We start from the raw sequence: 25,526 nt of genomic DNA, 5'->3' as shown, positions 1-25,526 counted from the left end.
TTTGCATGGAACTTCAGTTTTACCACAGTATTAATAAGGCCACTGGATATAAAGTTTAAAACTTATATTTTAAACTTTTTGCTTTAGGGAGAGAGCTGTGCAAGAGCTTCGCCGCCAGAATTACTCAAGTAATACTTATCATTTGAGTTCTACAACAAAGCCAAATACAAAATGTCATTCACCAGAACGAGCTCACCATCGATCACCTGACCGAGGCCTGGATCGATCACTAGAAGAGTGAGTGGTTTAAGGATCCATTCTGTGGGGACCATATAGCAATATATAGAGTGACTATTTGAGGGTGGAAGGAGGCTCAGTAACAGACTATCATTAATAGTCCTATTTAAACATGATTAGTTATGTTCACATAAAATAAAGTATTTTGATAATTAGCTTTATATAAATATTCTAAAGTGAAAGATCTGTTTTATTTGTTTACATAAATTTTATTTTTAAAATATGATTTTTATTTTATTTCTACATCAATTTTTATTAATTTTTTATTGATCTTGTTTTGAGAGAGAAACATCGATTTGTTGTTCCACTTATTGATGCATCATTGGTTGATTCTTGTATGTACACTGACCAGGGATCAAAATCACAACCTTGGTATATCAGGACAACACTCTAACCAACTGAGCATTATTAAAGTTAATAAATTAATTAGATTAATTTGTTAATTTTAATTAATGAAATATTGTTTAATTTTTATAGCACCAAAAAATACATATGCTCTAGAAAAGTAACATGCTAATTTTTAGAGGCAATATTTTATTTTTATTTACTTATTTTTTTTTTTAATTTTTTTATATATCTTTATTGATTTCAGAGAGAGGGCAGCAGAGGGAGAGAGAGATAGAAACACCAATGATGAGAGAGTCATTGGGGATCGAGCCCGCACCCCGGGCAAGTGCCCTGACTGGGAATCGAACCCCAATCGCCTGGATCCTAGGTCAACGCTCAACCGCTGAGCCATGCCCGGCTGGGCAAGAGGCAATATTTTAGATATATTTCTATATGTCACAAATTTTATAAAAATCTTTTTATTTGGAAATAATTTCAAACTTACAGGAAGTCACAAAAATAATAAAATAATACAGGGGACATCTGTGTACCTTTCACCCATACTCACTGTTAAAATTTTACCCCATTTGCATGTTACATGTTTGAGATAATACATGTGCTGTGTCATACACTCACACTCTTGCACATGCTCCCTTTTTTTTCTCTCTACACACATTTTTACAAAATAACCAATAATTCCAGTTCCAACCCGTCCTCACGGATTTCTCCCTTGCCTTTTTCCATTCTGTATTAATGTGTCCTTCTACAGTGAGAACCCTGGCTCAACATCAACACATAGCAGTTACTCATTTGCTCAATCCCAGAATTCATCAAAAAATGTTTCAAAATTTCTCACTTATATCAATATAATAAGCAGGCCAACTTTTTAAAAAAAGTTCAGGATCTGTTTCCAACTCTTCCTTCTTATCCCCATGTGCCTTAAGGCCCAAGTCTTGTGGGCATATAAATACTGTCTTCATAAATCACTTGGATTAGTTTTTTCTTTTTCTGTGGTTATATATGTACACACTTGAAATAACATTAAATTTATTAGTTTTCATTTACTTCCATTTTTTCTCTTTCTAGTTTGATTTAATTTAATTTTTGAGTATATAGATAATACTTTCAAAATCAAAACTCTGCAAAAGTAATACTCGAAGTGTCACTTTCTCCTGTATGCTTTCTATCCCACCCCTCCACTGAGAAGGGCTTTTTTTGTGTTTTGGTTTCATTTTCAATTTCTAGTGTTAATTGCATTGTGATTAGAGAATATTGTTTATAATTTTTCTAATTTATAGAAACTACTGTGTTCTTTGTACTTTATTACATGATCAATTTTTGTGTTCATGTGTACTTAAGAAAATATATTGTTTTTTCTCAGGGTATAGTGTATATATACCCAAAAGACTTACATTTGAATTTTTATTTAGCTCTTTTATATTGTTGCTTAATTTTTGTCCACTTGACCTGTTTTACTAAGAATGATGTTTTAAAATCTATTATTAGTATATTTTTGTTGCTTGTGTCTCTTACAAAGGAGATAGGTGATTTCTGGTTTTATTTGTTGCATAGATATGCTGAACTATCATATCTTCATTGTGGAATGTGGTTCTTTTATGTGGTGTCCTTTTCTGACACATTTAGTTTTTTGGAGGGACAGGGGCTTGGCATCTACTTTGTCTGTTTTTAGAGTTACAACTCCTGTTTCCTTATTGTCTTCATTTGCTTGGTAAATCTTTGTCCAACTCTTTATTTTTAGCTTTTTACAATCAATGCATTTTAAGTATCTCTCATATATAGTATAGTATGGATCTGAGTTTTGCATTATGGGCCATTTTGAAATTCTGTTTTAAAAAAATAGGTGAGTTAAGCTCCGTCATGTTATTGAGATAACTGTTAAAATTGGTCTCAACTCTGTCATGTCATCTTCTGATAATTGTGTTTAATAAGTGACATTTACTGTATTTCTCAATTTGTTCATTCTTCTTTGCTTTTGAACATTTGTTTTGAAATTCAGGAAAGAATGTGTTTTATTATAGTGGCTACCTTTTATTTTTCAAGTTTTATTATTTAATTTTTATCTTTGTTTTGTTTTGTTTTCATTGAATTTATTTGGTAACATTGGTTCACAAAACCCTACAGGTTTTAAGTGTACAACTCAATAAAACATCTGCACACTGCATCGTGCACCAGTTGCCCCAAGCAAAGTCTTTTTCCATCCCCATTTTCTACCCTTTGCCCACCTCCACCTACCCTTCAGCCCCCTTTCCGTCTGACTGTCAGCACACTGTGGTCTGTGTCTTTGTGATATATATCTACATACATATATGTATATATATCTATATATTGTTTGCTTAATCCCTTTACCTTCTTTAATCCAGTCCCACAACAACAGTCCCCTCTGAAAGCTGTCAGTCTGTTTCCTGTGTCCATGCCCTTTCTATTTCATTCGTCAGTATATTTTGTTTATTAGATTCCACATATAAGTGAGATCATATGGCATTTGTCTTTCTCTCACTGGCTTATTTCACTTTCCAAAGTAATCTTGAGGTACACCCATGCTGTCGTAAAAAGTAAGATTTTCTTTTTTTTTTTTTAACAGCTGCATAGTGTTCCATGGTGTAAATTTACTACAGCCTTTTTTATCCACTCATCTACTGATGGGCCCTTGGGCTGTTTTCAGATCTTGGCTATTGTAAATAACACTGCAGTGAACATAGGGGAGCATATATTCTTTAGTGTTTCAGGTTTATTAAGGTATATTCTCAAAAGTGGGATTGCTAGCTGAAAAGGCCATTCCAGTTTTAATTTTTTGAGGAAACTCCATACTGTTTTTCAGAGTGGCTACACTCATCTGCATTCCCACCAACTGTGCATGCAGGTTCCCTTTGTCACTATCCTCACCAACACAGGTTGTTTATTGATGTATTGAAGGTAGCAATTCTGGATGGTGTGAGGTGATTTAGCTTTAGTTTTAATTTGCATCTCTCTGATGATTAATAATGTTGAGCACTTTTTAATGTGTCTATTGGTCATCTCTATGTTGTCTTTGGAAAACTGTCTATTTAGGTTCTTTGCCCATTTTATAATTGGGTTGTTTGTCTTGGTGTTGAGTTGTATGAGTTCTTTATATATGTTGGAAATTAATCCCTAATCAGACATATCATTGGCAAATATGTCCTCCCATAGAGATGGTTCCCTTTTCATTTTGTTGATGGCTGCTTTTGCTGTGCAGAAGCTATTTAATTTGATGTAATTTCATTTGTTTATTTTTTCTGTTGTTTCCCTTGCCCTAGGAGATATATCGGCAAAAATGTTGCTATGAGAGATGTCTGAGATTTTACTGCCTATGTTTTCTTCTAGGATTTTTATGGTTTCATGACTTATATTTAAGTCTTTTATCCATTTTGAGTTTATTCTTGTCTATGGTGTAAGTTGGTGGTCTAGTTTCATTTTTTGCATGTACCTGTCTAATTTTCCCAGCACCATTTATTGAAGAGACTGACTTTACTCCATTGTAAGCTCTTACCTCCATTGTCAAATATTAATTGACCATAGAGATGTGGGTTGATTTCTGGGCCTTCTGTTCTGATCTATTGATCTATATGCCTATTCTTATGCCAGTACAAAGCTTTTTTTTATTATAATGGCATTGTAGTGTAGTTTAATATCAGGTATTGTGATATCTCCAACTTTGTTCTTCTTTCTCAAGATTGCTGAGGCTATTTGGGGTTTATTTTGTTACATATAAAGTTTTGGAATATTTGTTCTAGATTTATAAAATATGCCTTTGGTATTTTAATGGGAATTTAGTTGAATCTATAGATTGCTTTGTGTACTATGGACATTTTAATGATGTTGGTTTTTCCAGTCCATGAACATAGTATATGCTTCCACTTATTTGTATCTTCCTCAATTTTTTTCTTCCATGTCCTATAGTTTTCAAAGCACAGGTCTTTTATTTAGTTTGCTAAATTTATACGTATGTACATTATGTTTTTTGTTGCAATAGTAAATGGGATTATTTCTTAATTTCTCTTTCTGAGAATTCACTATTGATGTATAAGAATGCCACTGATTTCTGAATATTAATTTTGTATTCGCTACTTTGCCAAATTCCTTTATTAGATCTAGTAACTTTTTGGTGGAGTCTTTAGGGTTTTCTATGTACAATACCATGTTATCTGTGGAAAATGACTGTTTTACTTCCTCCTTTTCTGTTTGAATGCCTTTCATTTCTGGTCTTATCTGATCCCTATGGCTAGAACTTACACTGAATATGAGTGGTGAAAGCAGAATCCCTGTCTTGTTCCTGATCTTAAGAAAAATGCTTTTAGTTTTTGCTCATTGAATATATATTGGCTGCAATTTTGTCATATATGGCCTTATTATGTTGAGGTATGATCCCTCTAATGCCACTTTGTGGAGAGCTTTTATCATAAATGGGTGCTGGATTTTGTCGAATGCTTTTTCTGCATCTATTAATATAATCATGTGATTTTTATCCTTCATTTTGTTTATGTGATGTATCACATTTATAGATTTGCAAATATTGTACCAACCTTCATCCTGGAATAAATCTCATAGTGTATTATCTCTTTAATGTATTGCTAGATCCAGTTTGCTAATATTTTGTTGAAGTTTTTAGCATCTATGTTCATCAGAGATATTGGCCTATACTTTTCTCTTTTTTGTAGTGTCTTTATTTGGCTTTAGAATTAGTGTAATGCTGGCCTTGTAAAAAGAGCTTGGAAGTCTTACCTTCTCTTGAATTTTTGGATAGTCTGAAGAACTATCCTTCTCTTCAATAGTTTGAAGAAAGATAGGTGTTAGTTCTCTGAATGTTTGGTAAAATTCACCTGTGAAGCTATCTAGTTCCAGACTTTTGTTTGTTGGGAATTTTTTTCATTACTACTCCAATTTTATTAATTGTAATCCGTCTATTCAGGTTTTCTAATTCTTCCTGATTTAGTTCTGGAAGATTGTATGTTCCTAGGAATTTATCCATTTCACCCAGGCTGTCCAATTTGTTGGCATATAGTTGTTAATAGTATTTGCCTATAACCCTTTGTAATTGTTGCTTTGCCTCTTTCATTTTTTATTTTATTTATTTGAGTCCTCTTTTTGTGTGTGTCACTCTGGTTAAAGGTCTGTCGATCTTGTTTATCTTTTCAAAGAAGCAGCTCTTGGTTTCATTTATTTTTTGTAATTTTTTTTAGTCTCAATGTCATTTATTTCCACTCTGATCTTTTTTATTTCCTTCCTTCAGCTTACTCTGGGCTTTGTTTGTTGTCCTTTTCCTAGTTCCTTTAGGTGTAGTGTTAGATCATTTGTTAGAGATTTTTCTTGTTTCTTGATTTAAGCCTGGATGCTATGAACTTTCTTCTCAGGACTGCTTTCTCTGTGCCCCATAGATTTTGTGTTGTTTTGTGTTTATTTTCATTTGTTTCCGGGTGACATTTTATTTCTTCATTCGTCTCATTGTTAACCCTTTGTTGTTTAATAACATCCTATTTAGTCTCCATGTGTTTGAATGTTTTTCAGTATTTTTATTGTAGTTGATTTCTAATTTCATACCACTGTGGTCAGAGAAGATGCTTGACATGATTTCAATCTTCTTGAATTTATTAAGACTTATTTTGTGTCCTAACATGTGGTCTATCTTTGAGAATGTTCCATGTGCACTTGAGAAGAATATATATTCTGCTGCTTTGGGATGAAATATTCTGTAAATATCAAGGTAGTTTTCAACTACCCTTTGTCTTTTGGTTGGAGCATTTAAGCCATTTATATTTAAAGTGATTATTAATAGCTTCAAATCTATTGTCATTTTATTCTCTGTATTCTTCTCCTCCTTCTTCCTCCTCTTCTTCCTCTCCTCTTTCCTCCTCCTCCTTCCTCCCTCCTCCTCCACCTTCTCCTCCCTTTCTCCTCTCCTTCTCCTCCTTCTTAAGAAGACCCTTTAACATTTCTTATAATATTGGTTTATTGGAAATCAACTCTTCTAGCTTTATCCTCAGTGAGTCACCAGGTAGGGGTGAGTGGTATTCACCAGACTAATACAGGTTCAAACTCATGCCAGTGCCAGGTGAGAGGGCACTCAGCAAAAGTTCACACATATCAAGTCTAGCTATCACTTCCCGGGTTCCTGCAGACCTTTGTGGTGGGGTGGGGGCCTCAGAGAGTCATCAGGGTGAGGCCAGCAGAGTTTCTCAGGCTCAAACAGACCAAGATTTGGCCATTTGAAGGGAGAGCTCTCCACCAGTTCCATATGCAAGAGAAAAATGGACCAAATCCTAGAAACAACTCAGTCTTTCCCAGATTCAGTCCAGACCTCCTTGGCAGGGAGGGACCACCAAAAGTGAGGATGGGGGGCTAGCAGGAGCCTAGAGGTTGGATGTAGTGTATCTCCCATGAGGGGGAGGCACCAGTAAGGTTCATGGGAAAGTGGGGGGAATGGTCCCACCTCAAATCCACACAACTCAGTAAAGGACACCCCTGAGGCTGCTTGGACCTCAGTACCCCAGCCCAGACAACTGAATCCTCAGCATGAGCTCTGCAAGTTGGGGCAACAGGAAGTCCAGAGGTTTGAGCTATTGCATCCCCCAGGCTGGTTCCATAAGGAGGGGAGGGCTCCACCCAAAAAAGATGCTGTCTGCACAGGGGTCCTGGTGGCTGGTGGCTGTCCCTTTAGTTCTCTCCCAAGAGCCACAAATCCCAGTCTCTCCTCACAGGACTCTAGTTGGCCCCACCCTCCCTCCACTGGAGCACAGGGTGAGTGGCTGTGAACAAGATTTTGTGCATTAGCACTTTAAGAGGGTGCTGGTTCTCTAACAGACTCCTGCCTCTCCATACAGGACAGAATCCCTGCTGGTTTTCACAGCCAGATGTTATGTGGGCTCCTCTTCCCAGCTCATGTGCTCTGGGCTAGGGAGCCTGGTGTGGGCTTGAGACCCCATACTTTTCATGGGGAACCCCTTGCAGCTGAGATATCCCTCTGGAACCTTAGCTGCTCCTGTGGGAATGGGGCCAGCCCTTTCATGCCTCTGCCCTTCCTACCTATCTCGATGAGGCTTGCTCTGTAAATCTTTGTTTATAAGACTTCTGTTCAGCTATTCTTCAGTTGGTTATTCAGGTTGATTGTTCTATATTTAATTGTAATTCAAGTTCTGTCCTCAGAGGAGGTGAGTGTTAACTTCCACCTATTTGGCTACCATCTTGGATCTCCTTACTTAACTTTTGCTGTTAGTTTTAAATGGTATCCTTTGATGGCCACCTATTATCTAGAATACAGTAAGTGTACTTAATCTGCTTTCCTCCAACATTGGTCTGTTTCTTGTCCCTACAGTTTTGCCTTTTCCAGGATGTCATACAAATGGAGTCATATGTAGCCTGTAGTGGCTGACTTTCAGTCAGCAGCATATTTTTGAGATTTTCCCAGGTTGTTGTATGCATCAGATGTTGCTGCATATTCCTTTTAACCACTGAAAAGTATTCCATCATATGGATGTACCAGTTTTGTTTTATTTTCCTTTTTATTTGAAAAGAATCACCATGTTACTGGTAGATGCAAAAATAGAGTTCCTCATCTCTTTCCCCCAGTTTACCAATGACAACATTTTACAATCTAGGAAATAGACATTGGTACAATGCTAACATAGACCTTATTCAGTTTTCATGAGTTTTTGCATGCTCTCATTTGTGTGTGTGTGCAGCTGTTTTTACACACCACCCGTAATTCACCACCACAATCAAGACACTGAATTGTTCCGTCACCACCAAGGAACTCACTCCCTCATGATACCCCTTTATTGTCAAAGCACTCCCCCAGCAAACACTAATTTCTTCTCCATCTCTGTAATTCTGTCATTTTTAGAATGCTATATAAATGGAACCACAAACACTGTTACTTTTTGAGATTGATTTTTTTCACTTAGCACAATGTCCTTGAGATCCATTCAAGTTATATGTAATAATAGTCCATTCCTTTTTATTGCTGAACATAATTCCAAGATATTGATGTATCACAGTTTGTAAAAACTGAGCAAAAAATATATACATTGTATCTGTTTTTCTTCGCAGAAGCTGGGAAAAAATCTTAAGTATTGCCGAAGTATTGTTAGAATATGTTTTTATACATGGTGAAATCATTGAATTAAAAATATTAATCTGCACATTTTTTTTCTCTCTCATAGGAATCTTTGCTATAGAGATTTCTGACTTGGGAAAAGATTCTTCACATCTTTGGGAAAGGTCAAAATGTCAAACTTATTTTTTTTCATTATATGATTGCATTTATTTTTTTAATGCTTGACAATGTTAAATGTATATGTTAACTTTGTGCCTTTGAATCTCTGTTCTCATGTGCCATGTTGCAGTGACCGGAGATGACTTATAAAAACAAAAGTGCATGTGGCTTTTTCTATCCATACAGTAATAGTGAGTGTAAAATCTGCTTACTTCACTATTGAACGCTGTCATGTTACCTATCCAGAGTAAATAAAGAAGCTTATAAAAAGGGGAAAGTGTTTTTTACAAAACTGATTTCCTTTCCTTTCTTGGTATCTCAAATAATTGGTTGGTTAAAATTTTTTTTGTGATTTATGCTTTCTTGGCTGGAGAAGTTGTCCCAAAATAGGCACAGTTTACTGATACTGGTCTGGGTCCCATTATGCCATTTTGGAACCAACCTGACATAAATTCCAGGCCATAATCTGACTTCAAAGCAAGAGATAGTAGGAGTGTGTCAGGATTTTTAAACCCGTAGCATTGTACCACTGATTAACATACATTTTCTACAATTGTGTTTACCGCTACTATTTTTAGAAAGGCAGGTGATGCTATGTCTGTCAAGAATGTAAGATTTTTAAAAATTTGTATTTTTAATAAGTTTTCTTTAAAACATTAAAGTACTGCAATCAACTTAATTGCTATTTTATTTTTTATTTCTTTGCCTGTGGCTACTGTTTGTTATATAGAGCAAGAAGTCCAGTGACATTTCCTTTTTCCCCTAAAATCTCCTAAATCTCTTACCTTTTCCGTCCATTGGCTTTGACTTAAGAGCCTGAACACTACTGCATTTTACTGATATTAGCTATTTGTATTCTTGTCATTTTAATAAAAAAACAAGTCTATCATTAATAGTGTTCATAGGATATAGACAGTTTCTCATTTTATACAGTTACTATTCAGTATGACTACAGTAATGTAGGATAGCGCCCTCATTTGGGTCTTGTTTAATCATTAGCACTCTGATATTTTACCATAAGGCCATGCTACATACTCACTTGAGTTTGATTTTTTAAAACCTTGAGCTTTATTCATCTAGTTCAAGACACTTGTTACAAAATGGTTTAAAAGTTGAATAATTTTTAAAATATGATGTCTTTTTATAAACATTTTAGGCAATAATATACAAAAAGTTCATGCTAATATTAAATAATGTATTAATAAATGTGCAAAGTTAACCTTTGGTAGGTGATGCAGTGACCTAAGCACTAGGTCATCACAACATTAATTCTAACCTACCCACCTCATAGATGAGCTGACAAGGTGAGTGTCACCTGTCACATGCACTTCACATATGTTGTATGTAGAGGGCAGCATGTCAGGAGAGGGGCATGCGATGAATAAGAATGAAGAATGTAAGCAAATGTCTCCATACTGGATTAAAGGTATATTGTACTTGACTTGCTCCATTAATTACAGAATATTTCAAAGGAAAATTATTAGGTAAGTATAAAGGGGCCGACATTATCCAAAGATAAGGAAACCTCAGCTGTATTCTATGTTAAAACTCAAAGAAAATATTTTTTCTTATAGTAATATTTAAGAACATTTATAGTTTTAAATCAGACTCTAATCACTTGATGTAAATATATATATTAGCCTATTGATATGGTAGAGGTTACCTAATGCAATAAAATGCACAATACAAAAACTGTACCAAACATTTTTTTTCTTTGATGACAGAGAAATCTAAAAAGGAGCGCTCAGCTTTGAAATGTCACGTTTAATCCTAAACATCTACTCTTGCTGAAGTAAGGGTGTTTTAAAAAATTATTTTTAACCCTCTGAGTTAAATATCTCATAGGCATAAGTCTCAACACATCTAAACTAAATTCAACAATGTCTCCTCTTGCGTTCTCTGTCCTTGTTTCCCACATAGAGTGCCACCAGCCACTATGCCAGATGCCTGAACCCTTGGCCCAGATGCCATCTCAGGTCACTCCCTTCCCTTCTCACAGCATAATTTCGTCAACCTAAATGTCACTTCCTACTACATATTGAAGAAATTTAATACCTAAATAAGTGGAATGACATCCTATGTTCATGGATTGGAAGACAAATATTATAAAGATGGCAATATTCCCCCAAGCCATCTTCAATTCTTATTGAAATCCCAATGGAGTCTTTTTGTTGTTGTTGCAAAAATGGAAAAGCCAATCCTAACATTCATATGGAATTGCAATAGACCCAGGCTAGCTCAAACAATCATGAAACAGAAGAACAAAGTTGGAAGATCCATATTTTCCAATTTCAAAAACTTACTACTAAGCTGCAGTAGTGAAAATAGTGTAGTACTAGCATAAGGATAAACAGGGACTAATGGAGCAGAATTGAGAATCCATAAATAAACCCATGCTTCTATGGTCAATTGCTTTCAACAAGGGTGCCCAGACCAATAGGAGAAAAGAACAGTGTCTCCTTTTTTAAAAATGTTTTTATTGATTTTTTTTATTTTTAGAGAAAGGGAGGAGGGGAGAGAGAAAAGCATCAATGAGAGAGAAACATTGATTGGCTGCCTCCCACACACCCCCTACTGGGGATCAAGCCAGCAACCCAGGCATGTGCCCTGACTGGGAATGGAACCAGCGACCTCTCGGTGCACAAAGGATGTCCAACTAACAAAGCCACACTGGCCAAGGCAAGAACAATCTGTTTAACAAGTGGTGCTGGAACAACTAGAAAACCACATGCAAAAGAATGATGCTGGATCCTTACCACACACCACATTAAAAAAAACACCTCAAAATGGAGTATATACCTAAATTTAAGTGCTAAAACTATAAAACTATCCAAAGAAAACATAGAGACAAATCTTCATGACCTTGGGTTTCACAATTGTTTCTTAAATATGACTTAAATGACAAGCAACAACAAAAATAGATAAGTTGGCCTTCATCAGAATTAAAAACCTGTGCATCAAAGGACACTACAAAGAAAGTGAAGGACAACCCAAATAATGGAAAAACTATTTGCAAATCAATATATCTGGTAATGGTGTAGCACCCAGAATATATAATTTTTACAACCCAACCATAAAAAACAAACAGAAATGGACAAAGAACTTGGATAAACATTCTTCAAAGAAGAGATACTAATGGTCAATAAGCACATGAAAATATACTGAATGTCATTAGTCATTAGGGCAATGGAAATCAAAACTATAACATACCACCTCACACATAGTAAGATGGCTATAATGGGAAAGACGGCAGTAATAAGTATCAATGAAGATGTGGAGAAATCGGAGCCCTCATACGTTGCTGTTGGAAATATAAAATGGTTCAGCCACTATGGAAAACATTTTGGCTGTCCCTCAATAAGTTAAACATGGAGTTAGCATATGACCCAACAATTCAGCTTCTAGGTATATACCCAAAAGAACTGAAAAGGTGTTCAAACAACAACCTGTAGATGAATGTCCATATTAGCTCTAATTGGAAACATCCCAGATGTCCAACAACTGATGAATGGATCAACAAAATATGTTACATCCCTACAATGGAATATTACTCAGCTCTAACTATGAATGAAGTACTGATACATGGTACAACATGGATGGCCCTTGAACACATTGTGCTAAGTGAAAGACTCCAGACACAAAACCCACATATTTTGTGATTCCATTCATGTGAAATCTTCAAATAGGCAAATCCATAGAGACAATGCAGATTAGTGGGTGCCAGGGGGCAATGGGGAGGGACTGCTTAGTGGGCACAGGGTTTCCCTTTAGGGTGATGAATAAGTCCTAGAACTAGATAGTGGTAATGGTTGTTCCACATTGTAAACATACTGAATGCTACTGAACAGTACAATTTCAAATGGCTAAAATGGTAAATTTTATGAGTAATTTATGACAATTTAAGAAAAAAACACTTTCTTAAGGTTTCTTTTACTCCTGGTATTGGTCTGACTGGGTCAGGTTCTCCTGTAGAAGCATCTGGTATTTCTCCTTTGAAGGACTTATCACAGTTGTAATTGATTATTTGTGTTATTATTTGTTTGATTATTTGTCTAATATCTGTTTTTCCTTCTGTACTACAAAATCCATTAGAGCCAGGGATCATATCTTTCTTCATTGTATCTCCCAGGGTGTAGCACAAGGTGATACACACTAGGTATTCTATAAATACTTATGGAACAAAGAAAGGAATGAATTACTCCTGATTCCTGACAATTGTATCTCCTAATAATCCACTTTCCTCTATTTTCACTTTAATCCAGACCATAGTTACCTCTTAGTCTAGTATAATGTGACAGCCTCCTATTTGTTCTCTTTCCATCATACTTCTAATTCATTCTCCACACTGTAATCAAAGAAGTTGTTTTAAAACACTAATATGCTCACACCTCTCTCTGCACATGTACGCTGTGAGTGCCAAATTTACCATTACACTGAAGTCCAAACTCGTCAGCATTGCCTTCACCTCTCTGATTTGGTTCTTTGTTTTTCTTTTTAATCTTTTCAGCTTCATACCTCCCCCTTTACAATTATGTATTATAGTTCCTCTGAATTGCTTTCAATACCTGGAACAGTTTATACTCTTGCATTTCTCGACCTTTGTACATGCTCTTTGCTCTGCCTGGATCACTCATCTTCCCCTCTCCCAGTCTCCTCTCAGCCTGGGTAGTTCTTGTTTGGCTTAACATTGAGTCATCAGCACCTAGCACAGTGCCTGGCACATAGTATGTGCTCAATAAATATTTATTTCTTGTCTAATTTCTATGTATCCTTTTATTTGTTATAACTGCCCTTATCCTATGTGCTTCGTTGCATTCTTACTGTATGGTCTTGTTTGTGAGTCATATCTGCTAGACTGTGAGCTCCAAGAAAGCAAGAACAGTCTGATTATTTATCATGGTAGAGACCATGCTAGGCTCATGGTGGCTTCCAGGTGACATATATTCATTGAAAGAGTGTAGAGTTTAGGTGGTTATGACCATAGGCCCTAGAGTCCCACTGCTTGACTTTACATCATGTCTGTTATACTTACTGGCTGTGTACGTGGGCAAGTTAGCATTTAAGCTTTCTGAACATTATTTTCCTCATCTGTTAAAGGTATATCTATAATGGTATCCATAATATATGATACTATTTAAAATAGTATCCTGTGGATTGACGGAGATAATATATCTATAGTACTTAGTCTCAGTACAATGCCAGATACACAGTAGTCAGTAGATGTTTTTCAATTATTTGTGGAACTGATACAGAAACCTATAGGTTTGAGACTCAAGAGAGAACACTTGGCTGGAGAAAAGGTTTTGGTAGTCCTCGGCGGGTATGGGTTAGGAGGTCACACGTGGAAAACGAGAGGGAGGGAAAGCAGGTCAGGAGGGGAAAGATTAATCATGGTTTACCAGGTGGCTCAATTATAAATAGTGCTTCAGAGTTTTAATAATGTAAGCACTGAATATACATCTCAGCAAAATTACAAAATTGATTAACAAGAGGATGAAGGAATGGGAAAAAAGCAATGTGTCATAAAGGCCTGGGAAGGAAATAAAGCTATTCTCTTCTTTCAGAGTGGGAAGTCAGTTGATAGTGCCTAAACTTGAAAAAATAAGACATAGTGACATAAATAAGTTATTTAGAGAAAGGGGTACCAAAGCAATCAGGTAAAATCAGGGGGGAAATGCACAGGTGCGACTGAGGCCGGCTGGAAACACTTGTTTTAATCAACTATAGATCTATTTGAAACTTTTGTAATTTTGAGAAAAATTAAAACAAAATACATAAATATCAAGTTTCCGTCTTAGGAGAGAAAGTGAGAGACAGATCAAAATAGCTAGGAAGTTTATGCGCCTTCTCTACTCCCATCAGCCCTTCTCTGGCTTTCCATTAAAATCTTTACCTTTTAGGCCTTTATCACATAATCCCTTGTATCACACCTATTTGTGACATAATTTCATTTTCTAATAGAGTTGGAATGTTTTTGAGGTGAAGGAACATAGTTTTAGGCATTTTTATCTTTACACCCAGCCTTCTCCTACTCAAATCAGTGCTTTGTACATGACAGGTTGTCTTTAAATACATGTGCATGGGTGACAGTGAATTTAACTAGGTCCCCACTTTGTGTGTTTTTGCTGTTTTATCAGATATAATACAGGGACCCGGTTTTTAAGTTTTTCCGTCTCTCGCCATGCCAAAAATGTAAGTAGGTGCTTAGGAAATGCTAGGATGATTCAGAGGTGCAATATCAGATCTCAATTTTGAACAACATAACCAGGCACATCAGTACACCAGACACATTCTCCAAAACAGCCTACAGCGTTCTAACGTCCTAGAGCTGTAAAGTGGAGCACTTACGCTTTTATACTCTATTTAATTATCCGCGTTTATTTATTTATTTTTTAAATATATCTTTATTGATTTCAGAGAGAAGAAAGGAGAGGGAGAGAGAGAGATAGAAACATCAATGATGAGAGTCATTGATTGGCTGCCTCCTTCCCACCCCTAACTGGGGATCAAGCCCACAACCCGGACATGTGCCCTGACCGGGAATCGAACCCTGATCGCTTGGATCCTAGGTCGACGCTCAACCGCTGAGCCACGCCCGGCCGGGCTATCCGCGTTTACTTAATAAATGTCCTTTCCTTTATTTGTACACATGCTTTGTCACTGTCCCTCAAATAATTTCCTTTAAGTCAAATCTCTCCCTCCCTCCTTTCCTTTTAATGGATTTATTAAGATATAATACACATGGCATAAAATTCACCTATATAAAGAATATAAATTCAGTGGGTATTAGTATACTCACAGAGTTGTGCAACCATCACCCACCTAATTTTAGAACATTTTGTCACCCAAAATGAAGCAAGCACCTTGCCCGTTAGCAGTCACTCCCCCCCATTCTCCTCTGCCCTAGGAACCGCTAATCAGCTTTCCGCCTCTATGATTTGCCTACTCTGGACATCGCACATAAAAGCAACCGTACAATCTGTGGTCTTTTGTGACTGGCTTCTTTCATGTGGCATAAGGTTTTGAGGGCTCTGTATTTTACAGCAGGTACTGGTACTTCGTTTTTATCGCTAAATTATATGCCATTGTGTGGACATTACGTGTCCTTTTTACCTATCCATGAGTCGATAAGCATTTGGTTTGTTTCTACCTTTTGCTATTGATAATATGTTGAGCATTCATGCATGAGTCTTCATGTGGGCATGTTTTCTGTTCTCGTGGGTATGTACCTAGGATTATATAGTCATATTTATTTCCAGGGTTATATAGTCATATTTTCAGGAACCTCCAGTCAGCATCCCAAGCAGCTGTCCTGTTTTACGTCAGCAATGCATGGGGCTTCCTATTTCTCCACATCCTTGACAACACTTGTTATCTTTTTTAAATACCAATCTCGTGAGTGTGAAGTGGTATTGTTTCAGTTTGCGTTTTCCTAGTGGCTATTGATCTTGAATATCTTCTCATGTGCTTACTTGCCACTTGTATATCTTCTTTGAAGAACTGTCTATTGAGATCACTGCCCGTTATTTAACTGGGTTAATTTTTTTGCTGAGTTGTAAGTTTTCTTCATATATTCTGAATACTAGACCCTTGTCAGGTATACTGTTTGCAAAATTTTCTCCCATTCTGTATGCTGTCTCTTTCCTTTCTTGGTGGCATCACTTACAGAAGAGAGTTTTTAATTGGCCAAGTCCAATTTGTGTACTGCTTCCTTTCATTACTTGTACTTTTGGTGTTGCATCTAAGAAATCATCGCCTAACTCAGGGTCCTACATATGGATTCCTAAGTTTTCTTCTAAGAGTTTTCTAGCTTTAGCTCTTAAGTTTAGGTCTATGACCCAGTGTGAGTTATCGTTATGTACAATGTGGGGACAGAGTTCAGATTCATTCTTTTGCATGCGGATATCCAGTTGCCTGAGCACCATCTGTTGTAAAGACTTGTCCCCCATCAAGCTGCGTTGGCATCCTTGTTGAAAATAAATTGGCCATAAATGTGAGGGTTTACTTTGGACTCTCCATTCTGTTCTGTTGACCTATATGCCTCTCTCTATGCCAGTCCCACCCTGACTTGATTACTGTAACTTGGTAGTAAATTTTGAAAGCAGGAAATCTGAGTTTTCCAACTTTGTTCTTCTTTTTCAAGATTGTCTTATCTACTCTGAGCTGCTTGCATTTTTATATGAATTTTAGGATCAGCTTGTCAACATCCACAGAAAAAGGGGGCAGCTGGTTTTGATAGAAAGTACATTGAATCTATGGATCGATTTGGGGAGTGTTTCCATCTAAACTATATTAAGTCTTCTGACCTGTGAATATGTGCTACGGAGTACCTTTCTATTTATTTACACCTTCTTTCGTTTCTTTTGACAATATTTTGCAGTTTTCAGTGCACCTCTTTTGATAAAATTATCCAAAGTGTTTTATTCTTTTTGATACTATTGTACAATTATTTCTTTTTTTCTTTGTTGAGAGTATTACAGATGTCCCTCCTTTTTTCCCCCTTGCCCCCCACCACCTGGTTCCCGCCCCTCCCCCAGGCCTTCACCGCCCTATTGTCTATGTCCATGGGCAACACATAGATGCATATAAGTTATTTGGTTCATCTCTTTCTGCCCCACCCCTTCCCTCTGAAATCTGTCAGTCTGTTCCATGTTTCCATGCCTCTGGTTCTATTTCATTCATCACTTTATTGTTCATTAGATTCCACATATAAGTGACATCATGTGATGTTTGTCTTTCTCTGCTTGGCTTATTTCACTTAGTGTAATACTCTCCAGGTCCCTCCTTGCTGTTTCAAAGAGTGCGAGATCCTTCTTTTTTTATAGCTGCATAGTATTCCCTGGTGTAAATGTGCCACAGCTTTTTATCCACTCATCTGCTGATGGGCACCTGGGTTGTTTCCAGATCTTAGCTATTGTAAATAATGCTGCTATGAACATAGGGGTGCATGTATTCTTTCTGATTGGTGTTTTGGGATCCTTAGGATATATTCCCAGAAGTGGGATCACCTCACGCCTGTCAGAATGGCTGCCATCAATAAATCATCAAACAGTAAGTGCTGGGAGGATGTGGAGAAAAAGGAAACCCAGTGCACTGCTGGTGGGAACGCAGACTGGTGCAGCCACTATGGAAAACACTATGGCGTTTTCTCAAAAAATTAAAAATGGAACTGCTATCATACAATTATTTCTTAACTTCATTTTCAGATAATTCATTCCTATTATAATGAAACAAAATTGATATTTTAATAATAATTTTAAATTCTTCAATATCACTGAACTTTTGTTCTAATAGATTTTTAGTAGACTTCTTAGGATTTTCTGGATACAATATCATGTCCTCTGCAAATAGAGTTTTACTTCTTCCTTTCTAATATGGATGACTTATATTTATTTTTCTTTCCTATTTCCATGGTTTGAAGCTCCAGTGATACATTGACTAGAAGTGGTGAGAACAGACACAGTGACTTTGATATAATAGGTGTTCAATAAATATTTGTTGAAGAAATGCATGCAACCTATTTTTTACATTCATGGGGGTGAAAGTTTTGCCTCAGTACTTTCCTGTAACCCCAAGAGCTCGCTGAACCTGCCTTCCAGGCAGCGGGCCTCACGTGGCTTCTTCGCCCGCGGCGGGATGGTGACATGAAGCGCATCCGTCGGTGCAGCTGCTCTGCTGAGGGATTGATTCCCCTTGGTTACATTTACATTTTTGAAACATGGCTCACTTCTCTCCAGCTTCTAAAAATGGCTAACTAAATAAAACATAGCTTTACTAATTCTATGTAATGTCTTATATAATCATTTCTTCAGAAAAAAGTAAGACGGGGTCTTTGCAAAAAACTGACTTAGAGGCAGATCTGAAGATGGTCACAGGCGGAAACAATTCAAGAACTCAGACTTAGCGGCCCAGGGTTGGAAAGTTCAATGGTCAAGTTAATCCATGATGAAACAAGTCCCTTAGGTCATTTTCAGGACTTCTATTTGGACTAGGACAATTAGTCCCGGGTTTTGTAGACAGTAATATGAGGACTTGATTGCCTCTATTAAAGGAAACCCATGTTGAATACTTTTTTAAAAAAACTCTTAATAACAACTACATAGACTGATGAAAACTTTTTATAATAGGAAATTAACAGTTCTGACCTTATATATAAACAAACATAAATGTATATTTTATATATCCTCATAAACCCAAAACTTTCGATTTCTTATTTCAAAAAATGTCCATGTGTTGACAAATTTCTGAATATTTATACATTTTTAAAAATTAAATTTATTGGGGTGACTGATTAATATGAACATACAGGTTTCAGGTGTGGGTTTCTATGTTACAAGATCTGTATGTCGCTCTGTGTGCCCAACTGTATTTGTGACCACAACTTTCTATTTGCTCCAGAAAAAGATTTTTTTCTTCCAAATGTACCTTCATTGAATTATGGCTATTGCTATAACTAATGGACGTTTGACAGCCCCCATTGTAACATTTTTCAAATCCCTCTGCTTATCTACCAGCCTCTGTTATTTGTGAGGTGTGAATTGTTCAGTGAGAAGGATTTTCAGTAAGTAGATCAAATATAAGTGACCAGGCTGTCCGCAATCCCCCACCTGGCATTGGGTCAGCCTTCGGAGGTTTTGAAATAAGCACCGCGGCTGCGGAAAGTGGGTAATTCATACATGAGGCAGTAGAATAGTGTCTCCCTTATAGCAATGAATGGCAGGTTTATACAGGTTAGCTCCTGATGAGGGAGAGTGAATAGAAATAGTCTGTTTGAGGAGTTGCCACACATCAGCAAAGCCAGACAGGGCAGACTGTTGTCCCCCTGGACGCCTGTGTGCCATTCTCTTCGGGTACTGTTGGCCCTTGTTTTGGAGCTCCCTGGAGTAAAGTAGAGCAGACATCTCTGGATTCCACAGTGGGAAGCAGGAGTTTTTCTTTTTTCTGGCCAACAATGTCTTTGTGCCCATGATCTCATAGGATCGCAGACCTGATATCTGATACGCCAGATATGCTGAGGAGGGCGAGAAAGAAGTCCCCTTCAGGGGTGCAGGAGGAAGTCTGTGATCCCAATGTTCTATATTTGATTTTCAGAAAAACCTAATAATAATAAATAATAAAATCTTAGCAATACCTCATAGAATGCAATTTTTGTTGTAAAGAATTATAACCGTACAAAGAAAGTGCACAATAGACACGTTTATTAAACTTAGTGAATTATCACAAACACCCATAAACCCACTACCTGGGGCATGGAGCCCATAAAGTATCTCAGCAGTTTCCTTGGTGCCCCCATGTCAGTCCCTATCCCTCCCCCGCTCCGCCCCCAAATAACCAGTGTCCTGATTCCTAAGACTTACAACTTAGTTTAGCCTATTGGGAGAGTTTTATAAAAGAAATCATAGTGGATGTATTCTTATTTCTTTCTCCCACTCAATATTTTGTTTTTGAAATGTATCCATGTTGCTAAAGGTGCCTATAACTTCATTCTGTACATTTTCATTGTTGTGTATTATTTTATTGGACAAATATGACGCAACTTATTTATTCTTCCGGTAGCGGACGTTTGGGTGGTTTCCTGATTTGGGCTCTTAGGACGGATGCTACTGTGAACATTTGGGCTCTTGGTGCGCGTGATGTATCGTCTGGAGGTGGAATTACTGGGTGAAAGGGCACCGCATTCGCCTTAGTAAACCCACCAAACTGGTTCCCAAAGCAACTGCCCGGATTCACACGCCCTCAGCGTCCAGGGGAGTTCACCGGGCGCCCTCCGCTTGCCGGTGTCCCTCTGCTTTGTGCCTTGAGGGTGGCTGTGGCCTGCATCTCCCTGATGACTGGCGTGGCCCAGCCCCGTCTCGGACGCCGATGTCCCAGCCGCTACACATATTTGTGAAGTTCTGGGTCAAGGATTTTACTTGACCTTCTGTTGGTTTTCCTGTCTTACTAATTTACAGTTCTTCGCGGATTCTGGACTCAGGCCCGACAACCTTGCGCCAAGGCTTGCTTTTCACTAATTTAATGATGTCCTTTCATAGACAAGCTTTCATTTTAATAATGTCCAATTTATCAATTCCTTTATGAATATGTATTTTTTCTGTCCTGAATAAGAACTTTTTTCCTACCTTAAGGTCATAATGGTGTCTCATCTCATCTTCTATAAACCTTTTTGTTTTTCTAGGTAACTTTAGAACTACAGTCCACCTGGGTTTGATTTTTGTGTGTGGTCAAGGCAGGCACTGAGAATTTTTTAAATTCCATATAGATGCCCAGTTAACTCAGCACATTTATTGAAGACTGTCGTTTCCCCATTGGTAGGCGTTACTACCTTGTCCTATCAGGTGTCCAAATATGTGTGGCTTTCTCTTGGGCTATTTCATGGTGTTGCTTTTCTATCTAACAAATAAATAAATACCTCATGGTTTTAGTTGCCGTAGCTTTACAATGAAGCCTTGCTACCCACTAGAGCAGGTCTTTTCATGCTATTGTAGTTCAAACATCTCATGGCTATTTTTGCTTTTGTTTTCCCATGGAACTTATATTGTTTAGTGAAATTCCACATAAAACCTGTTATGACTTTTATATATTGGATCAAATTTACAGATACATTTGGGAAGAATTGACATCTTTATAATATTGAGTCTTCCAGCCCACGAACAAATATTCTTTCATTTATTTGGTTTTTCTCAGTAATATTTCATAGTTTTCTGCATGAGGGTATTGATCCACGAATTTTAAAATATTTGTTACTAGGTATTAATTTTTTGATGCTGTCATAAATGGCTACGTATCATTTAAAATTTTTAAATTTTGTTTGTTGCTGACATAGAAAATTCATTTGAATTTTTAATTTTGACCTTGTACTATATTTAGCAACTTTGGTAAAAGTCACATATTCATTCTAATAACTTAGTGGTAAATTCTTTTGGACTTTTTACGTGTTCAGTTATATCCCCTGTGGCAAATAACATTTTTGTTCTGCCACAGCTCTTTTTTTTTGTTTTTTTAATATATCTTTATTGATTTCCGAGAGAGGAAAGGAGAGGGAGAGAGAGAGATAGAAACATCAATGATGAGAGAGTCTTTGATCGAGCCCACAACCCGGGCATGTGCCCTGACCGGGAATCGAACCCCGATCACCTGGATCCCAGGTCGACGCTCAACTGCTGAGCCACGCCCGGCCGGGCTGCCACAGCTCTTATACTTTCCATTGCTTCTTGGCTCAGTGCACTGGCTAGGTCTGCCCGCACGAAGCTGGGTGACGACCATGGATATTTTTGTCATTATTACAGAGGGAAAGTGTTCAACATGTCATCACTAAGTAGGACACTTGCTATCGGTTCATGTTCTTTTTCTAAAAAATAGTATTTATCAGGTTAACAAAGTTAACTTCAATTCCTAATTTAAGAGATTTAATCATGAAATGGATGTTTTTCTGCGTCTATTTTGATGATCCTATTACTTTCTCTTTTATTATGTTGCTGTAGTTAATTTACGTTGATTGATTTTCAAGTGTCTACTTAACTTTGAACTCCTGGAATAAAGACAACTTGGTTTTTACATGTTAAGTTTTTATATATTGCTGCATTTGATTTACTAAATTTCATTTGATATTTTTGCTCATGAATGAAATTAAGTTGTGTGAATTTTCATTCTCATAATGACCTTATCAGGTTTGGGTTTTAAGGTAAAGCCAGCCTCAAAAAATGAATTAGAAACTGTCTGTTTTGTATAAGAGTCCTTCTTAAGTCAGTTTTAGTATTTTGAATTTTTTTTTAGGAATTTGTTCATTTAATTTAAATTGAAAATTTTAGACATGTATTCCCTGTGTTGCTAATTATGTCATACCTTATATTCATTCATATAGATCTATTAAAGGATATCTGCTACATTGATTTCTGTAAAATATGGTACAAATAACAAAAAATGTATTTTTAAAAAAGCCAAAGTTGTAACATTCACCACTCTTTTTACTTTTTTGAATGCATACTTTGAAACATAAAAGTTTACAATTTTGATGAATTCCAACTTATCTACCTTTTTTGTCATTTGTGTCTCAGGTGTCACATAAAAGAAGTCAATGCCTAACTCAAGTTCACAAAGATCTCCTGAGATTTATAGTTTTAGCTCTAACATTTATGCCTGTGATCCCAATTTGGGAAGTATTGACATATTGACTATATTAAGTCATCTGATCCATGAACATGGGGTATCTTTCCATTTACTTAGATTTCCTTTAATTTCTTTCAACAATGTTCTGTGCTTTTCAGTGTACAAGTCTTATGCTTCCTTTGATAAAATTCATTTCATGTATTTTATTATTTCTGATGTTATTATAAGGGGAATTGTTTTCTTATCACTTTCAGATTGCTTATTGTTGGGGTATGGAAATACAATTGAATTTTGTATATTGATCTTTATATCTCAACTTTTCCTAAACTTCTTTATTAGTTCCAATAGTTTCTTGTTTGTTTGTTTGTTTTTTATCGTCACCCAAGGATATTTTTTCCATTGCTTTTCAGAGAGAGTGGTAGGGTGAGAGAGAGAGAGAAACATCAACTGGTTGCCTCCTGCTCTCACGCTGACCGACTGGGGCCGGGGATGGAGCCTGCAGCTGGGGCTCGTGCCCTCGGCCGGAATCAAACCCAGGACCCTTCGGTCCACAGGCTGATGCTCTAACCCCTGAGCCAAACCAGCCAGGGCTATTAGTTCCAATAGTTTTTAAATGCTTCCCTTAGGATTTTCTATCTACAGGGCCATTTGCAAATAGAGATTGTTTTACTCTTCTTTTCAAATCTGATGTCTTTATTTTCTTTTACTTGCCAATTACTTGGGCTGGCACTTCCAGTACAATGTTGAATGGAAGTGGTGAGAGTAGATATTTTTCTGTTCCTGATCTTAGGGGGAAAGCATTTAGCCTTTCATCACTTGGTGTAATGTTAGTTGTAGGTTTGCAATAAATGCCCTTTATGAGGTTGAGGAACTTCCATTCCATTCCTAGTTTTCTGAGTGTTTTTATCATGAAAGGTGTTGGGTTTTGTGAAATGGACTTTTCCCCATCTATTAAAATGTTCATGTATTTGTCCTTTATTTTATTAATATGATTTATTGCCTTGATTAACTTTCAGATGTTAAATCGGCCTTGCATTTCTGGATAAATCTCACTTACTCATGATGTATAATCCTTTTCATATGTGGCTAGATTAATTTTGTTAGTATTTCATTGATAATTTTTGCATTTTTATTTGTATCGATATTGGTTTTTAGTGTTCCTTTCTTTTGATGTCCTATTTTTGGTATCAAGATATTACTCACCTCATAGATAGAGCAGGGAAGTGTCTCTCCAGGAACTTTCCATTTCATTAGATGTTTAGTTTGTTGGCTTACAGTTATTCACAGTGTTCACTTATAATCCTTTTTATTTCCATAAGGTTGGTTGTGAAACCCCCTCTTTTTCCTTACTGATTTTAATTACTTGAATCTTCTATATTTTTTCCTGGTCAGTGTACCTAAAGATTCGTCAGTCGTGTTGGTATTTTCAAAGAATCAACTTTTGGTTTAGAGATTTCACCAAACTTGGCAATTTTGTAGCAATTATTCATTCAAATATATTTAAAAAAAAATTTTCTCTCTACTCTCCATCCAAGACTCTAATAACATGTGTGTTAGAACATTTGCTCTGGTCCTACAGGTCACTAAGCTTCTGTTCAATTTTATTTTCTGTCTAATTTCCCTGAGTTTTATTTTGGATAAATTCTATAGGTATATCTTAAAATTCACCCATTTATTTATCCCACGATATTTAATCTGCCGTTAAGCCCACCTAGTGAATTTTTAATTTCAGATATTATATTTTCTGCTTCTAGAAGTTCCACGCCCATACCCACAACGAGCAAGGCACAGCTGAGACAGAAAGAAGACAAGGAGCAAAATGCTAAGTCAGTTCTCACCTGCCCAGAAGGAACGAAGCCAGCCTGTTAGTCTTCTGTCAGAACTATTGAATGTCTTCATTTGAAATCAAATACATTCTAAATGATTCCGTTTTCTCATTTTACTGGTAAAAAAGTTAAACTTCAGGAAGGTTTTGAAATTTGCCCGCAGGCAGCTGCTTCAGGGCCCCGCCACACCTCGGACAAGGCTCCCTCCGCTCATTCCCGCCGCTCGGCTCCCGGACCTCGCTTCCTGTCCTGCACGCTTGTCCTGCGAAGGTGACGTTTCCCCCCACTTTTCACTGGGGGGGAATCTTGGGAGATTTTTGAATATTTATTTCTCAGAACCCCAGAGTTCCTGCAGCTGATTGTCCACCAGCCTTAAGTTTATAAAAATTATAGGAAAAAAACTCGAAGCATGTCTTCTCTTGGCCCACTGGCGGCCAACCACTGGTGATCAGCAGTGAGGTTTGAGAAGTCCCCTGCTCCTTGTCACTTCAACACCGAAGGGCACACAGAGGGTCTCCCCTCGCCGGGCCTGGAACCGCCCTGGCGGTTGACCTTCCAGGAGTCTCACTTTGAGAAGGAGCAGCAAGGTTGGTGGCCAGCAGCGAGGCCTGCGGAGCCTGAAGGATTACAGCAATTCGTTTTGCTCCCAGGACTCTCCTTCTTAGTTTTCTACTTTGTGAGTTTGTCGTCTTAAAGTGTGTATTTGTAGATGTTAAAATGCGAAGAGAGAGCACGTGAGGAAGGAAGTCAAACCAAATATACCGAACAACTCATTCGACATG

General features: G+C 37.1%; 1 protein-coding gene across 7 annotated transcripts in view; it reads left to right on the top strand.

Annotated features, from left to right (window-relative positions):
* TSGA10 (testis specific 10) overlaps positions 1 to 9,489 on the top strand; it is an 87,646-nt gene extending 78,157 nt beyond the window's left edge. For all 7 annotated transcript variants that reach the window (XM_081156921.1, XM_081156920.1, XM_081156924.1 and 4 more), the window contains exons 19-20: positions 88 to 237; positions 8,760 to 9,489. In XM_081156921.1, the coding sequence (XP_081013047.1) occupies positions 88 to 237; positions 8,760 to 8,784 (175 nt within the window). In that variant the 3' untranslated portion in view covers positions 8,785 to 9,489. The remainder of the gene's footprint in view (positions 1 to 87; positions 238 to 8,759) is intronic.
* The last annotated feature ends 16,037 nt before the right edge of the window (positions 9,490 to 25,526 follow it).

This window comes from Miniopterus schreibersii, assembly GCF_964146895.1.
Source record: "Miniopterus schreibersii genome assembly, chromosome: 13".
Taxonomy (NCBI): Eukaryota; Metazoa; Chordata; class Mammalia; order Chiroptera; family Miniopteridae; genus Miniopterus; species Miniopterus schreibersii.
The sequence above is the reverse complement of the archived record's forward strand: the minus strand, read 5'-3'. Positions and strand labels throughout refer to the sequence as shown.